Raw genomic sequence first — 18,143 nt, forward strand, 5'->3', positions numbered from 1 at the left:
TACAAATAGCATGTTGTATTCAAATACAATCTGAAAATATTTTCCAGTATGTGGATGTATAAAAAGAAAGGCACGGTCAAATGGCCGCGCAGTTTCAGGGACCGCGGCATTTCCCTTACAGCCCGTTATAGCCTCATGGCTAACCCTAACCCTAACCTTAACCTTAACCTTAACCCTAACCCTAGCCTTAACCCTAACCTTAACCCGGCACGGTCAAATAGCGGCGCAGTTTCAGGAGCCGCGGCGCGCGGCCGGCACAAAAATAACATGGCTCTGCAGACCCCCATCCAAAAAGAAAATTAACATTGTTAGATTGAAATCATCCCGAGTTCCCTTGGGCCCAAGGTCCCTGTTTAGCCGCGGCGCGGTCAAATGGCCCAGCAGTTTCAGGAATCGCGGCACTGCCATATAGCCCCATGGTTAACCCTAACCCTAACCCTAACCTCAACCCTAACCTTAACCCGGCACGGTCTAAAACGGCACGGTCAAATAGCGCAGCCATTTCAGGAGCCGCGGAACAAAAAAACATGGCAGTTTCGGCCGCGGCTCTGTAGACACTCTGATTGGAAAACACCGGCTCATGTTGATGATACTTCAAAGATCAGTGAATTCCAACAATCTTTTAGTTGTAAAATTTATTCTGGTCAGTACCGTATTTACCTGACCTTTTTTCATAGTTTTGGCCGGTGTGCAACTTATACTTATATTCATATTTATACTAATATACTTATACTCCGAAGCGACTTATATCATATGTGATATTATTTGTTATTTTCACACTTGCAACCTTATGTCATACTCGAGTCCAGTGTGACTTATATATGTTTTTTTCTTCTCCATTATGCATTTTTTGGCTGGTGCGACTTATACTTGAAAATTTAAATTGCTCCTATAATTCTGATTATCAAAGTTCTGGGAGTAGACAAACTTAAAAAATATTTTTAACTTGCATTATTTTCCAGAACATTCAGAACTTGAAATCCTTGTATTGTACTTTTTTGGAATAGACTGTGGGTTAAGATGAGTCACTTTGAAAACTTCTTGCTGACCTCATAAACAGCAGTACTGACGCAGCAGTTTAAAGTGTGTTGTGATTGGTGCAGCCTAACTGGTCCAGTGAACAGCCCTTTATCTGGCCTCTTGACTCTCCTTCACCTGCAGGAATCCAATCCAGCATCTCTCTACCTGTCACTCTTCCAAATCATTCAGTCTTCTTAGTTCAGACGCACGGGAGACTGAATCTTTTTCATTATAAGCAGGGTCAGCTTTTCTTGTCTTGAGGACAGTTAGAATAGTTATTACTACTACTTGTACAACCTACCTAGGATTTATTCATTTACAACCACTAATATTGTACTTTTACCACCACAATTACTGTTATTACTATAACATTTTAACTTTTTTTTTGTTATTTGCAAAGTCGCACCTGTCGCACCATCTCCAGAACTCTACAAATTATTTCTCACCAACATGTCTCCGACCACTCCAGCCTTTGTATTGGAGGATTATGTGGTTTTTGCTCTGATGCTTTTGGTATCTGCTGCAGTGGGGGTGTACTATGCCTGGAAAGACCGGGGCCAGCAGAGTTCTAGGGTCTTTCTGACGGGGGGCCGGAAGCTCACTGCTCTCCCCGTGGCCATGTCTCTGACGGCCAGCTTCATGTCCGCCATCACCGTCCTGTCCACGCCGGTTGAGGTGAGTGTAAATCACAAAATTGGTTGAAATGGTATTTTTATCAACAGTAAAAATAGTGAAAATTGTGAAAATTGTGAAAATCTTGAAATGACAATTACATCCTTACAAACCATAATGTAAACAACACCAAAAAAGAATGTAATGAATATAAAGCAATTTATAGCATCTTCAGGATTTTAAACTGGGGAAAATGACACACACATCTATGAAAACAAATAACAATACAGCAGGTCTAACTCACGTCTAAATCAAACACTTCATCCATACAAGCAGTGTATTTATTGGGGCATGGCCTTATTTTTGTGTTGAAGTTGCGCAGACTGAGCCGTTGTCCTCATGTTGTGTTCGATGAACGTGTGAATTGTGACCAAAGTGTGCGCCCATGAACAGTAAAGCTAAACCTAACGCAATCAGTTCTGACACACATTATTAAGACCTTAGTCTGGACTGAATTCCTTTTTGATTGTATAGAACTGAGGTTTCCAATACAATACATTTGGAGTGGATTGACAATTTTCATCATAATTGTAATAGTATATTTATTATTTCAGGTGATTGTTGTCAAACCCCTCTGTTTTACGCTTGTGTGCTTTAAAAGATCACGGCATGTTAACATTATTTATTAACAGAATCAGCGAGAGAGAAAATAATGTGAATGTTTATAATCTTTGAGGTGTAGTTCTAAGAAACTTGCAACAAAACATTTATAAAAAATAAAGACTTCTTTGGAGAATACGAACAATAAGAGAATACAATCTTTTCAACTTAACAAAGTTTGCTGATCAGTTTTGTTATCAATGTGCATGTAGCAATGGAGGTATTTTTACACATCACAATCCTTCTTTATTACAGGTGTACCATTATGGAGCCATCATTGCATATACTTGTCTTTCCCATATGTTGACAATGACAGTGACATCCGAGATCTTCCTCCCAATTTTCTACAGACTGGGCATCACCAGCACAAACGAGGTTAGTGTTGCCTTACTGTATCGGCCTGTATCTTCAATATTAGTTCTTTCAGTTATTATGAAAAGCAAAGCAATGATACCCCCACCTCCCCCCCTCTCTCTCTACTTTGTATTTCGTTTCATGTGTAAGTATCTAGAGCTGCGTTTCAACAGAGCCACTCGTCTGCTGGGCTCTGCGTTGTTCATTGTGCAGACGGTGAGTCACTTTTCACCACTATCAACCCAAAAGTACGTCGGACCACAACCACACTGAGCCAAAACCACATGGATACCTCAGAGACACCTCATTTTCTATTGTTGCAGGTGCTCTATACTGGGATAGTTATTTATACCCCTGCCCTAGCCTTAACTCAAGGTAAGCTGCGGTCATCCCACTAAGATGTTTTTCTTGATTGCCCTAGTGGCTTTTCCCCCACTATATATTCAATTGGCATCTTTATAGTAACAGGGATGAATCTGTGGGGTGCTATAGTATCCACAGGAGTAGTTTGCACCTTCTACTGCACAATGGTATTTGGAAGATTCAATTAAACATCACTTAAAGAGTAGCTCAATGTTTTATTTGTTATTGTTTGGCTTTTGCTCTTGTTTCAGGGAGGTTTGAAGGCAGTGGTGTGGACGGATGTGTTTCAGGTAACCATAGACTCTTGCACTGCCCTATTTTTTTTTTTTTTTTTGTGGTTATCATTGTCTGGTAATGCAATCATCAACATAACACAGTTGTAGGTATGGATCTATTCCAAGTGGTTTAAGTTAAAGCAATAGTAAGTAACAGAAAGTTCACATCACTTTCATAATGTCATGGAAATTAAAATTGTACTCGAAACATTTCCCATGGAGAAAGACATTTTTATGCCGCTCTGTGGAATATTATAGCAATTTCATTGCATTCAACCTTGCATTACTTGTCTATAGGAGATCTTCTACTGAAAGTGTTTTTTCAAACTTCCTATAAGTGATCTGTTCTTTTCTTCTGTATCTACCTCTGTATCTACCTGCGTTGCACCAATGAAGTTTCCCCATGTGGGACAATAAAGGAATATCTTATCTTATCTTATTACACCACATTTATCCCCCCAGGGATTTTAATTGCATTCTCCACACTCGCATTTTATTCCCCCTGGTCATTTCATCACATTCATCTCATCTGGATATAATGTTGTATTCATTAAGCATTTCATAGCATTTCTTCACATTTGTCCTCCCTGGACTTTTCATTCATTTCATTCAACGCATTCATCTCCCCTGGGCATTTCATCCCCCCAGGTCTTTCACTCCCCCTGAGCATTTATTCCCCTCCAGGCATTTCATGGCCCCTAGGCATTTCATGGCCCCCAGGCATTTCATGGCCCCTAGGCGTTTCATGGCCCCCAGGCTTTTACATTTTGTAAATTACTTTCGTACCCTCAGGGCATTTCATCGCATCCGTTCCCCCTGGAAATCTTTACACCTCCGAGCATTTCATCAAATTGAATCCCCACAATACATCACATTTGTCCCCTCGGGGCATTACAGTGCATTTGACTCTTCTGGACATTTTTTTGCAATGGCCATTTCATCACATTTCATCGCACTTCAGCGCATTCGTACCCACTGGGAATTTAATTGGATTTGTCCTCCCAGGGCATTTTTATCACATTCATCCCTCCTGGGCATTTTATCGTACCTCATCACATTTGTCCCCCCAGGGCATTTCATCGGATTCATCCCCCCTGGGTATTTAATTGTGTTTCATCACCTGGAGGAAAATGGGGAGAGGATAAGCAATATAGACGCATCAGGAGAAGACAGGACAGTCAAGCTAATGAATAATAATAATAATTCTGAAAACCCCCAAAAATGTGTTGGACCTGATATTATTGCTACTGACTTGATCCATTTTAACCTACCGTTGTTTCTTATCTCGTGAAACGCATACACCTCTGTCAGCTCTATGAAGATGTTCTGTATTACTGTGAAATTCATGTGCAATCCATGTGCCGTCGTGACACATATTCATGTGCAATTACTGTCGTGATCACATGCAATGGTATTTATGTATTTATCATTCATTTATTTTTATCTTTATTATTTTTCCCCTCCATCCCTTGTTGGGAAATGGGAGGTTTCGTCTATGGGAGTTTTTGTTTATAAGAGATCTTCTGCTGAGAGTGTTTTTCAAACTTCCTATAAGTGATCTGTTCTTTTCCTCTGTATCTACCTCTGTATCTACCTGCGTTGCATCAATGAAATTTCCCCATGTGGGACAATAAAGGAATATCTTATCTTATCTTATTTCATGTTTCCGTCCCACACCAAACATGAGATTAAATCTTAATTTATTGTCCACAGATTGGTGTCATGTTCGCAGGCTTCCTCGCTGTCATTGTCCGTTCTGTAAGTTTACAAGGAGGTGTCTTTCCCATTATCAAAGATTCACAAGAAGGAGGGAGACTCAACTTCATGGAGTATGATAAGTCTTCCAAAACTATGTTTAATTCAAACTGTTAATGTAATACATATCACTGTGCGTTTTTGTTGTCTCAATTTAGATTTGACCTGAATCCTTTGAAGCGACACACTTTCTGGACAGTTACCATTGGTGCAACATTTGTGTGGTCCAGTATTTATGGGATCAACCAGGCCCAGGTTCAACGATACATCGCCTGCAAAAGTCTCACTCACGCCAGACTGTGAGGTCATATTTTATTTAGAAGATTTGTTGAAGTTGTTTTTGTTTGATACACATTCATCAGGAGCTATCAAATTATACCTGGTCAGTGAATAGGACTATCTCCTTTTTCTATCAGATCTCTGTATTTAAACCTGTTAGGCCTGTGGTGCATTATGCTTTCCTCAGTTTTTGCTGGTTTGTGCCTGTATTCTGTCTACAAGAGCTGTGACCCCTGGACCTCTGGACTCATCTCCGCCCCAGATCAGGTTTGACCATTATCATTATCATCATCCTGGAAACTAATAACATGGCAGTTTCGGCCGCGCGCCGCAGCACTGCAGACACGCCCACTGCAGACACTCCCTATATATATATAATAATACCAATGAAAAAATATACAGGAATTTTGCAATTAGAAGAAACTCACTCGTATTTCCGCCTAACGTATGTTATTACAAATTACATTTTATTTGCATGATGTTTTGCAGCTGTTGCCATATTTGGTAATGGACATCTTAGGGGGCTACCCTGGTCTTCCCGGGGTGTTTGTAGCTGCAGCCTACAGTGGATCCCTGAGGTAAATAAGAAAAGGCTTCAGTCAAATGTTCCTAAGTCACACTTCTTGGGAGCTTACTCAACTCAAGCCATACATAAAGAGACTTGGAGGACAAAAAGAACAAAAAGGACAAAAGAAAAAGGAACACTTTAATGAATAGCATGCCTTTACACCAAGTTCCATAGCACCATTCCATTCAGGATGTTAGAACTTCATGTTAGGATCCCCATCAGTTACCGTAGCAGCAGCGGCTGGTACCACCAGCCGCCACTGTACCGTAGCAATGACTATTCTTTCAAGGCAGCAATAACAATTCTCCCAAATGGGGAGGCTCTGCGCAAAGGGGGCACTGCCCCCCCCCCCCATACAACCCTTTAGAACCACCCTTGTACTTTTATACTATGATAAATACAGTATTAACCACAAATACACCAAACAAATCAAAAATGAGAAAAGCATGTAATCTACTCTTGTAATTGTATTCTCCTTATTTCCAGCACAGTGTCTTCCAGTATTAACGCTCTGACTGCAGTGACAGTCGAAGATCTAATCAAGCCAAATTCAAATATGTCAGAGAAACAACTGGCTTGGATTTCCAAAGGGCTCAGTGAGAAAACTATCATCTGAAACTTTAAAGAGTGAATTGAATTGTAACCATTGCTTTTCACAGGTTTATTGTATGGAGCCTTGTGCATTGGGATGGCAGCACTGGCCTCTCTTATGGGAGGACTCTTACAGGTAGAGTTATACATTTATATTTGAATTGTTGTTGTTTATTCATTTATGGTATATGTTCTTGGCAGGCTGCGATCAGTATATTTGGGGTGATTGGAGGTCCATTGCTGGGCCTTTTTGTGTTGGGTATTCTCTGCCCTTTTGCCAACTCAAAAGTATGTTTCAACTCAACTCAGGTGTAACTGTTCTTTGTGAATCAAGATAAACTGGACTCAAGTTATATAATAATCTTGTCCAGGGCGCGATGTCTGGCCTAGTGTTGGGACTTGCGTTGTCTCTCTGGGTTTCCATTGGCTCCAACATTTACCCACCTCCTCCTGAACTCACACGCCCACTGCCACTAAACACTGCAGGCTGTAACTTCACCACAGCAAAGATTCACAACTGGACATCCACTGCTATCCCAACAGAGACTTTCCCCATTACTAGATATGGGCAAGATTTTGGAAGCAGGTATGGGATTTTCCAACCCTGTCCTCTCTCTCTAGGCCTGTTTGTTTAGTTCTCACCTAAGCATCCTTTTTATCATCAAATCCTCTTCTGTTCATGCCCCATCGTCACTTCCATACCTATGGCTTAAACCACAAGATATTTTTTGGTCTTATTCAATTAACTCTATATGCATACGGTTTTCCAGGTCTCTTCTAGCAGACAAGTGGTACTCCTTGTCATACATGTACTTCAGTCCCATTGGAACCATAACTGTTGTCTGCGTGGGCCTTTTAGTAAGCTTATTTACAGGTAACGTTACATTCAAACATGGTCTATGTACACCCGGAAAGTACATTTTCTACATTTTGTTTTTTTCTTTTTAAATGTTATTTTATTGTGTATGTTATAGGAGGAACTAAACAAAAAGTGGAATCAAAGCTTACTTTATTGAAAGAAGACACAACGTTGTATCCCATGTACAAATACATCAAAGACACAGTGAGTAACAGTAAAAGTTAACATTTCACACTTCAAAATTAGAGAAAATAATGACACTCTCCTTTGCACCCTTTTCAAGGTTCAGGAGAAAAATGTACAACTGAACTTAACAAATGACGGGCTGAGAAAAGTACAAGTAAACACAAATCTTGCTTTTGTTGACGTTGAGCTGATCCCTCAAACAAAAGCAAAATAAATGTTTCAATGTAATGTCGGTGTAATCCCTCATTCGTCCAGGCGTGTTCCATAGTAGAAAAAGCTTCAGTTGTAGTCATCTGGACTCAGTTTGAAAAAATAGACGTTTCGACTCTCATCCAAGAGTCATTGTCAATAAAAGAATTTAGATCGAGAACTCCGATATTAATACTGTTCTGTGGTAAGACCCGCCCATTGGGCGGAGCCTTCCTGAAGTAGAAAGAGTTGTTTGTTTCAACAGAAACTCCCCCCTTGTATCTACCGAGCTAGCCTATTCAGAATCTTAATGGGCTATTAGAAACCTCTTTGTCTTTGTGAGACCCTGGCTCAACCACCCTGAGTACCTGATTAGCATCTGAATGTCCTCTACCTTTCCAGGGGTTCAGTATCCCATTATAAATAACAGGAAGATTAAACCTTAGCCCTCCATTTCTGTTTAAAGAAGGTCTTTCTTTTTTAACAAAAATAGCTTCCTTAACTCCTCTTTCAAACCATCTTTTCTCCCTGCTTAAAACCTTCACCTCACCGTCTTCAAACGAGTGATTAGAGGCTTCAAGGTGGAGATGCACGGCGCTCTGTGGTCCTGAACTAGTAATCTTAATCTTCCTGTTATTTATAATGGAATACTGAACCCCTGGAAAGGTAGAGGACCAGGACAAGGACATGTAGATGCTAATCAGGTACTCAGGGTGGTTGAGCCAGGGTCTCACAAAGACAAAGAGGTTTCTAATAGCCCATTAAGATTCTGAATAGGCTAGCTCGGTAGATACAAGGGGGGAGTTTCTGTTGAAACAAACAACTCTTTCTACTTCAGGAAGGCTCCTCCCAATGGGCGGGTCTTACCACAGAACAGTATTAATATCGGAGTTCTCGACCTAAATTCTGTTATTGACAATGACTCTTGGATGAGAGTCGAAACGTCTATTTTTTCAAACTGAGTCCAGATGACTACAACTAAATCTTTCAATGTAATATTAATACTGTGCTTTCATCATCACTAGGGCTGGATGCCAGACTCCCTCTGGAGACTTGATTCATACTGTATTCAGTAGTCTGTGGTATATATACTCATTTTACAGCAGTATATTTTATTATTTCTGTAATTAAAAGTACTAATGAAAAGTACAGCACATTTTTTTTCTTATCGAATAGGTTACAGAAGAGTAAACATTGTTTCCATTCATTTTGATTGTAAACCATCTTTCCTTGGAGTGCATTTTCTCAGTAGGTACTGTATTTTTCCTTATTGAGACTGTCACACCAGTAGATTAAAAGAGATTGAAGGACCACAAAAAGTTAATCAAGAATTTGCAACTATCAATTATTTAATAATCATTAACTAGTCTGTACATAGATTCCAAAACATGCCATATGACTCAGACAGTTATTACACGAGTATAACATGGACAGTTTGTAAATTTAGAGTTTGATGAAGACACCCAGTAAACAAGATGTCATTAAGCAACTTCATTATAGTTTCCTCTTTGATCTAGTAAAAATCTTGTTTACATGCCTTTCGCGTTCTATAAGAATAATCAGTAGATTAATCAATTATCAAAATATATTTTTTTGCCATCCTAAACCCTGTGTTAATATTGATGTCTGTCCTGTACACAGGTGTAAACAGAAAATACTTTTAAAAAGTGTTATTGGGGACAAAATATCCTCCACTGCAAATTTCATGGGCATCCACAGCAGACTGTTCTTCAGTCTGGTGGCTCTTCATGTGGGTTTTTAAACAGTGTGTTTGTGTATAGGCCTTGTCACACAGATTACATTTGTAGGGTTTGTGCCCAGTGTGAGTGCTCATGTGCATTGTCAAGTGCTCATTGCGAGAACATTTATATCCACACACTGTGCAGGTGAAGGGTTTGATGCCAAGATGGGAGTTCATGTGGTTTCTAAGATGATTGCGTAATCTAAACTTCTTACCACACATTTTACAACTGAAAGGTTTTTCTCCTGTGTGAACCCTCATGTGTTCGTCTAACTCTCCTTTCAATGATTTGTCACAAACAGGACATTTAACGATATGTGATTCATCGTGTATTTTCTGGTGCATCTTTAACAATGTCCTTGTGTAAAATGTTTTGCTGCAAATTTCACACAAAAAGTTCTTTTCTCTTTCAAAATGCATTATCAGATGCCGTTTTAGACGAGTTCTACTATTAAAGAGCCTTTCACAAACTGTACAGCTGTGTTTCGTCTCACCAGTATGAATCAATTTGTGTCGGTAAAGAGATGAATAATTTGACAAACATTTGCCACAAATATCACAGCAAAATGGCTTCTTGCCTGTGTGTTTGCTCTTGTGAAAATAAAGCTGTGTTTTAGTTCTGAAGGACTTAGGGCAGGAGTCACATTTGTGAGGTTTGTCTTTTTGGGACACATTAATTTTTTTCCACAAGGGGCTATTATCAGCAGATGTTTTTTCCCATCTGACATATAACTAAGTGTTTTTGAAACACAAGAAAAGTCACAAAATATCGTCCACATGTCTTACATTGATGTAGTTTCTGGTGAGCTTCCAGATGACTCTTGAGCTCCTCTGAAGTCTCCAGCTCTTGTCCACATACTCCACAGATGTGCTGTGGATTATCCAGATGACATAGAGCATGTTTGGTTAAGATCTTCTTAGATTGGAATGAAATATCACACACTTTACATGATTCAGAGCTCGGCTTTTGAGCTCTTTTCTTTCTGATCTTTTCAGACTTTGTAAAGTTACAATGTTCTTCATCACTTTGGTCTGGCTTCCAGTCATCATCTTCACTCTGAGCTAAAGACACAATGGAGGATGTGCCATTTCCCTCAACTATCGATTTACTGGGACCCACCGTCTCTGACGGTGGGTGTTCTTCAGGATCGCTGTGGGAAAAGGGGCCACTGCAGTCATACCTTCTCAGACTCTCAAAACATAATTATAATTTACATAATATATACTTTATATCGAACACAGATTGATGTCACAACGGTGATTTCCGTTTCTTACTAGTTTATATAAAATAGTATAAAAACTTCCAACACATGATGGTAAAAGTTGGTCTTCATTCATTTCTCTGTACAAAGCTTACCTTCTGCTGGGTTTGTGATCAAGCGAAGTTGTTGGGGTGTCGCAAATATCTCCAAACTCCTTCAGAAAGTTGGGCATTATTAGCTACAATATATACTGTTTAATCAAAGAAAGAATATAACTACCATACCTTTGGTTGTATGTAAAAAGCGAGGTGTTTCTCTGCTTTTCGGAAGGCTCTGTAAATCTCTGTCTGTGTTATCTTATTTGCTGGATGAGGAACTGCTCTTTTGTTTCTGTCAAGCAAAACAGCCTCTAGTGGTGTGTCTTCTCCAAGCTCAGGAAAGGTGGACCTCAGATGATTGAAGAAGTCAGACTCGCTTAGGTTTTGTTGACACACTATTGTTTGACCTGGAACTTTAACTCTGAAAGCTGACACAAATGACAGTTGTTATTGACTTTATAAAGTCAGAGGAGTTTGATTTCCAAATGTCTTACAATTGTTTGAGGGATCGCTGTCGGGGCACTTCTCCAACAAACCAACTCGAAGTTTTATCACACCCATTTTCTTCACATTTGAAGATCTCCGCCCTTTGTAGTTGGGTTTCGATTCTTTATCTCTGTTCTTCTCACCACCAGAGTCTGTCTCATCGTCGTTTGACCTGTATCGTTTTGGCAACCGCCTCCTTCTTTTGGTTTTTGGGGCATCATTTTCTTCATCATCTTTAAGACACTTCTCTCCTCCAGCCGGACAGGACAGAGAGGAGTCACTGTGAATATTTGCAAAACTACAATCTTCCACCTGGTCCACCAGTGTTTCTTCACGAGACACCTTGCTGCAAAAAACATACAATGTATAAATCTTTAAAAAGTAATACAAAATATATGAATACATGAGAGAATTACAGACCCCTCCCTCGATGTCCCATTGTCTTTATCTTTTGAGATCGTCTTTAGCACGTGCCTCACTTCATCTGAAGAGACACTGGAAAAGTCTGAAGATCCAACATCAAAATGTAGGAAAACAGCAATTAAATCTAAGTGCAACAACTACAACAACTACTATTAACGACAAAAATGTTGTGGCCTCATACCGATCCGGTTCAGATAAATTTCAGGTTGCAGTATCGCGCCCAGTTGCTCCTTTTTAAGACTCAACTCCCGCTTCAACTGCAAAACTTCATCCTCGTAACCAGCAACTGTTGTCTCCACCACCGCTAATATTTCCCGTACAGCTAAAGTTATTTTCTCTCTGACAAACCCGCTCAATATGTCCACTTTTGAAAGTTTGCTCTCAGATGAATCAAAAACATAAACCTCGCATTCCTCCATCTCCACAACAGACAAACCAGCACAAGGCGGATGACTTCCTGTTTCGAGAAGTGTGCGCACGTATTTTAGTCCGAGGTGAAACAATACAAGCGCATAGTGTTATATTTAGTATCCATGGTGTACAGAAGACCACAAACTCCTCATTTGTTCAGACAAACGATTTTAAAGAAAGTAATGAAATAGGAGTACATGCACCAAGACAAAGGTTAGTAATTCAGAATTATCCAGTCAATATATTATAAAAAGCTTGGAGAACATTGGATAAAGAAAGCAATTGCCCAATCAGCTATGTGCGGAAATATGTCGAAAAAACTTGAGTATTTGACGGTGCACTGTGTAAATTTCTGGTAAATGCTTGTCTGTTTGCCTTGAATGTTCCACTGATTGGTTTAAACTTTGCTATCTTGCAGTTATTTAATTACGGGTGTTTACTGTGGAGCATTCAGCAGTAGAGTAGTTTTGAAGTCTGTGGTAGTAGTAATTATTTTTTACAAATCATGGCAAATTTGACAGCACAGTGTGATCAGTCTGAAGTGGTTCTTGAAGAGTTCAAGTTCCACTTTTTGTGGAATGTTGTGAAATAATACAATTTCCTTCTTTTCCTGTTTGGATGAAATATTACCACGTCATTAGACTGGTCCCAGCAGCAGCAGCACGTCTGAATGAGTTTTGTCAGGAAAGAAATCGGAGTACTGTACACTAAATTTTTCACAATCACAATCTCACTACTAAGAAGTTTCCCATAAATGTAATCACACTGGAACACCTGGAAAAAAACATACTACTTAAGTTTCAAATCTTTCAAGGTTTAAAAATACACTTTTTAAGTCCATTTTACTCCTCAGGTAATCTTTGTAGTAATTAAGCTGGCAACTAGTGATTTATTCACCATCAAGTTTCAATGTATGTTTTAACACTTTGTATTGATCTTTTGCAGATGTTTGACAAAAGGAGCTGGAGCTGGAGTTACTTGAAAATTGATTTATTCCTGCTGCTCAGTGGTCGAGTGGTTATAGCACAGCACACACGATAGGCATCAGAGTTGGGCTTTGAACTCAAGACTATCAGTTTACTGCATGTCCTCCCTTCTCTCTCATCCCCATTACACACTGACCTTTCCTGTCTAATAAATTGATTTATTCACTAAACATAGGAGAAATGAACAACCAGTCAGCATTAAAATACGTTCAACTTTGGTGAATTCTAAGGGGAATATCTGCCTTTTGACAAACAGGATTGCACAATTTCCCTCACGCTAGTTTAGTTGCAGCTGAAGCTTTGCTCATAGAAAAGAACTCCAGTGCAGTCATTCAAGGCAATTGGGCGATAAACCCTATAAAAGTCTCAAGATCTATTCTCAGTTACTTATGCCCTAAAGTGTATGACGGAAAGAAGGAAAAGTAGGATACCATTAAAAATGAAGAGTTGAGCTAAACAAAAAACATCTGCCTTTACATCTATTCTTAGTATTATTAGATGACATCACAGCATTGATATGTACAAAGTAAAATTTACGTAACATTCCTGTAGGTGCACTTATTTTCTCCATATTATAAAAATGATTGGGGTGACAAAAGTTAAATTAGTAAAACAATATACTTTTTATAATTGGTGTGCTCAGTTTGTTGGTCACAAAATAAAACACTGGTCAAATAGTGTTATTTATAAAACAACATATACAAAACTTAAAAATTTTGGCACATCGAAAGCCTTTGTTTTTTCCACACATCAGTAAAACGTTTTAAAACAATGTACAAATGAGTGAACATAATAGGATTTGTATAGGGATGTGTTCAGAACAGAGCGAGCAGCATGATGTGGTGTCGAGCCATCTGGAAGTTTTCTGGGATCTCAGCCATGGACAGTACGTCGTCGGTCATGAGGAACGCCATGGGTCCAGACCGCGCCCACACACAGCGCTCACACAAAGCCCCCCCGGGAGACTCCCCGACCGTCTGAGGAGGGGGGAGAACGGGAGAGAGGGGATAAGGTTTGCATGGAGGGTAAACAAGAGTGATTTTGTTACTATTGTGCAAGAAGCAAATCAATCCATTGAGACGTAAGTTTTAAGTGTTTTTGTGTTAGAAATGCCAATTATTTAATGCCATTAATGCAACTAATCGTAACATTATTTCATTATTTTACCCTAAAATAACCAATTATTTTGTTTAATGCACACTGCCACTTTTGAAATAAACTTGACGGATCAGAGAGCCGTCGACAGTGACAGTTTGAAGTAGTAGTAGTAGTTCTTACACAGTAAATCTGGCGACGCGACATGATGAAGGCCGACCCGGGGGTGATACAGTTGGGGCAGTTGGACACGCAGCAGGGCAGAGGCTGGTTGTCTTTGACGAGGGCAGAGGGCATGTCCGACTTCAGGAAGTACTCCTACGACACGGCAGAATCAGAAAAAAAAACTTTTACTGCCATTGTCAGTGAACTAAAGTCACAAACATAGGAACTTGCTTTGGTGTTAAGGTGCAGCATACAACAATGGTCAATAATAAGATAAATAAATGCATTAAAAAACAAAATAAATTGACTAATAAGATAAAAATAGAGTATATACACAAAATGTACAGTTAAATTTAGAGATGTAGTGCAGAAAGTGAGCAATGCAATGATTGATTCAATTATTGTTGATTATTATTGTTAAAGTGACAGGTGTTTTAAAGTGTTTATGAGTCCAATGGCAGAGGAAAAGAAACTGCTCACAAATAACAAACTGAAATGATTTCTGATGATGTGGGATCACACATTTCACAACATAATATAGATTGTTTGAAGATGTTTAACTCTCTGAAAATAACAATCTCTGGGGGACAAATATTTACCATTTGAAGGGGGAAAAACGTGGAGAATTGAATTGAATAATAAAATTTGTGCGACGTTAAAGATGAACATATTAAGACCGTGTTTCATCTTCTGTTTAAAATGTGTTGTAAGTTGTTCACCAGGATTTTTGTATTTGTATTTTGGTTATTAATCTTCTCCATTTCCCATACAATAGCTGCGTCAGAGGTGCGGCTGTTTAAAATTTGCTGCCTTCAGATGCTGATACAATGAAAATCAGCTACAAATGTTTGTGCACAGTTTGCTCCAATTCTGGCATGATTTCATACATTTTGTGTTTAGGGTGGGTTAGGGTTATCCCTTTTGTAAATAAAACAAGAGCTGGGTTTACAATAAAATAATTCAGAATAAAATATGATGTCACACACTGCTGCTTTTACATGAAATTATGAAAAAAATAAAAAAATGGAATTAAAACATATAAAAGAGGTTCTTACTCCATCCAGAGTGAGGAGGCGGCGAATGCTCTCAGAAATAATCAGTGAAGATTTAGCCCTGGTCACGGCCACGTAAATTAGATTCCACTCGTCTTTCGGAATCTCACCTGAAGAAAGGCACAGGGGGAAATGCAGTCAATTCCCCAAATGATATAACTATTTGGTTAATATAATATAATATAAAATAATATATAATAGACTTTGGTTTGACTTGAAGATGCAATAAGCACTTGAATTAAACTATTGATTTAGTTGACTTAATATATTTTGTTAAAGTTTAACCAAGACTTTTGCTGTAAAATCTGAACTAAAAAGAAAAAGAAATCTCCAGTATTCAAAACGATTAAATAAATGGTTCACTAAATGTAGAATATTTACAATGTACAATATTTAGAGGCTTCTTTTTGTTTTGTGCTGTGACTGGCTGTGGGGACTCATCGTTTCACAAGGCTTCACTTTTCCCATCAATAATGAAAAGTAAAGCAACGATTGGGCCAAATTATTATCCAACCATAATAAATCATGTGTTATGTACTCATGACGAAGCTCTGGTGGAAGTGGAGGTTGTGTCTTGAAGCAGGAATCTTCACAAAGTCGTCCGTCACCATCACAGTGTCGAACTCCATGCCTTTGGCTTTGTGCACCGTGCCCATGATGAAGTCTGGAACATCATTGTTAAACAAGTTAAATGTTGTCTACTTACAAACTACAAAAACTACAAAACTAATTTAAGTCCTACTGTTTACCATTCATGTTACTAAGAGACAAGATATTTTTACACACGCTATTTTCACAAAAAGTGGTGCCAGGTCTTTGAAATATGTTTTCTTGTTATGGGTTGGAAGAATTAGTATTTATGCTTTGTTAGTCTTGCTTTAGTCCTGCAGACTAATTTACTTGTTTTTACTTAATATACACAAATATATTGTTTTTAAATGGACAATGAATATTTTAAAATGAAGATTCAGTGTACAGTACACAAAATCTCTTGCACGAGAAATGGAGAATTTGACACAGAATGATGAGGTTAAAAAAGGTACAGTGAGGAAAAGAAGTGTGAAAAATTTCTTCCACTTAGAAACTACGGAGAGGTCTGACATTTTCATCGCAGGTGCATTTCTACTGTGAGAAATAGAATCTTAAAAAAAAAACATAAAATCACTTTTTTATATTTCAAATTAACAACAAAAACAAAACAAGACCAGAGAGAGGAGACAAACCAAAATTAAAGCCGCAAGCGGCATCCAACGGCCCTCGCGGGCCGCCGGCCTTCCGACTCTGCGCTTTCGACTTGATAAAGATGGCGCCCTTATTGTGTGTTGAATAAAAAAAGAACTTGACAGACGGCGACACGTTGGACATGGCCAATCCAGTGCAAATGAACACAAGTGTCAGTCAAATTTGCTGCGCCGCCGCACAGAGACCGTAGCACTTGGAATAAAAATATGGATAACTTTTGATGATCCGCTTGTGTAGATGATTTTTCCCAAAGTAAAGCTTGATCGAGCTATTGCCCACGGAGGAGTTTGTTAAAGTGTGAAGCGTAAATGTGAACATTTCAAGGATTTGGCGTTTTTCCCATTTGTGACAGTATATTTGCAGCTCCACGGCACAGAGACCGTACCACTTAAAATCAAAATATGGATAACTTTTGATGCCCCGTTTGTGTAGATGATTTTCCCAAATATGAGCTTGATCGGGCAATCGGCCTAGGAGGAGTTTGTTAAAGTGTGAAGCGTAAAAATGTGGTGATTTGAGCGATGTTTCGATTTTCCCATAAGGATAACATGGGATGTTTCTGTCAACGCTACGGTTACGCCGTACAAAATATGACTTTGGCTCTCATACTTGTATGATCAGGATGGCAAATTAGAATTTAGTGCAAAATGTCATGTCATTTGGAAAAACTCTATTGTTTATAGGCCACTCTGAAGGCCAAATAGTCAGAATTCTGGGAAACGTTTGCGGCTCCGTCGCACAGAGACCGTAAAAGTTATCCTTAAAATTTGGATAACTTTAGATACACCACTTGTCTAGAGGACGTACACCGATTTTGAGGTTGGTGGGCAAAACGCACTAGGAGGACTTCGTTAAAGTGTAAAACATAAAAATGTGGTAATTTGAGAGATTTTGTGGTTTTCCCATAGGGATAACATGGGAGGTTTCTGTCATCGCTACGACTACGGCGTAAAAATTTAGGCATTTTTGTGATTGGCTTTTGTGATCGGGACGGCAAAATAGAATTTTGGGTAAAGTTTAGACAATTTTGGTAAAACTAATTTTTGACTTTCAATGTTAATTTAAAGGTCACTCTGTAGGGGGCGCTATCACTGCCATTTCAATTTTGTCAGCCTAAACTGGTCCAAACTAGAAAGTTTAACAACTGATTCAAATTTGGTCCTAATCGGACTGGTTTTGATCAAATGGGAGCAATTTTTAGACCTGCAATATTCCAAAATAAGTTATCCAACTTTGCGGCTGCGCCGCACACAGACCGTAAAAGGTATCTCAAAAAATTGAATAACTTTAGATGCCCCACTTGTCCAGAGGACGTACGCCGATTTTGAAGTCGGTGGGCAAAACGCCCTAGGAGGAGTTCGTCAAAGTTTGACGTGAACAAAATGGCGTTATCCTCACGAGAGGAATGCGTGTCCCGAATTTCGTAGCTCTACGACAAAGTTGACCTCGGGGCGTCTTCCATAGGCGCAATGTATTTTGACTTTTGTCGGTGGCGCTGTCGCGCCATTTTTTAACGCAAAAAAAAATGGCC

At 39.1% G+C, this 18,143-nt stretch overlaps 2 protein-coding genes and 2 long non-coding RNA genes across 4 annotated transcripts in view; 1 reads left to right on the top strand and 3 right to left on the bottom strand.

Annotated features, from left to right (window-relative positions):
• Window positions 1–1,484: 1,484 nt before the first annotated feature.
• Window positions 1,485–7,744, top strand: slc5a8 (solute carrier family 5 member 8). The gene is made up of 17 exons (XM_072455000.1): window positions 1,485–1,695; window positions 2,548–2,667; window positions 2,797–2,862; window positions 2,970–3,021; window positions 3,109–3,176; window positions 3,261–3,299; window positions 4,998–5,113; window positions 5,198–5,338; window positions 5,456–5,585; window positions 5,808–5,896; window positions 6,373–6,482; window positions 6,546–6,613; window positions 6,679–6,765; window positions 6,849–7,063; window positions 7,248–7,351; window positions 7,452–7,540; window positions 7,620–7,744. Exons 1-17 carry the CDS (start codon window positions 1,525–1,527, stop codon window positions 7,734–7,736), a joined length of 1,782 nt encoding a protein of 593 aa, XP_072311101.1. The 5' UTR covers window positions 1,485–1,524; the 3' UTR covers window positions 7,737–7,744.
• A 1,941-nt stretch (window positions 7,745–9,685) lies between these two features.
• LOC140368119 (uncharacterized) lies at window positions 9,686–11,617 on the bottom strand. The gene is made up of 4 exons (XR_011928147.1): window positions 11,247–11,617; window positions 10,939–11,180; window positions 10,810–10,868; window positions 9,686–10,603 (listed from the first exon to the last, which is right to left on the bottom strand). It is a non-coding gene; the product is annotated as an uncharacterized lncRNA (long non-coding RNA).
• Window positions 11,618–11,704: 87 nt separating this feature from the next.
• On the bottom strand, window positions 11,705–12,129 carry LOC140368118 (uncharacterized). The gene is made up of 2 exons (XR_011928146.1): window positions 11,843–12,129; window positions 11,705–11,743 (listed from the first exon to the last, which is right to left on the bottom strand). It is a non-coding gene; the product is annotated as an uncharacterized lncRNA (long non-coding RNA).
• Window positions 12,130–13,850: 1,721 nt separating this feature from the next.
• The window catches only part of fbxo18 (F-box DNA helicase 1), a 28,357-nt gene continuing 24,064 nt past the window's right edge, over window positions 13,851–18,143 (bottom strand). The window contains exons 18-21 of the mRNA XM_072455003.1: window positions 15,909–16,034; window positions 15,374–15,480; window positions 14,337–14,471; window positions 13,851–14,035 (exon numbers count right to left, since the gene is read on the bottom strand). Coding sequence (XP_072311104.1) covers window positions 13,874–14,035; window positions 14,337–14,471; window positions 15,374–15,480; window positions 15,909–16,034 — 530 coding nt within the window. The 3' untranslated portion in view covers window positions 13,851–13,873. The remainder of the gene's footprint in view (window positions 14,036–14,336; window positions 14,472–15,373; window positions 15,481–15,908; window positions 16,035–18,143) is intronic.

This window comes from Eucyclogobius newberryi, unplaced genomic scaffold, assembly GCF_026437365.1.
Source record: "Eucyclogobius newberryi isolate DKJ021-1_F unplaced genomic scaffold, fEucNew1.0.hap1 SCAF_2, whole genome shotgun sequence".
In the NCBI taxonomy this organism is placed as follows: domain Eukaryota; kingdom Metazoa; phylum Chordata; class Actinopteri; order Gobiiformes; family Gobiidae; genus Eucyclogobius; species Eucyclogobius newberryi.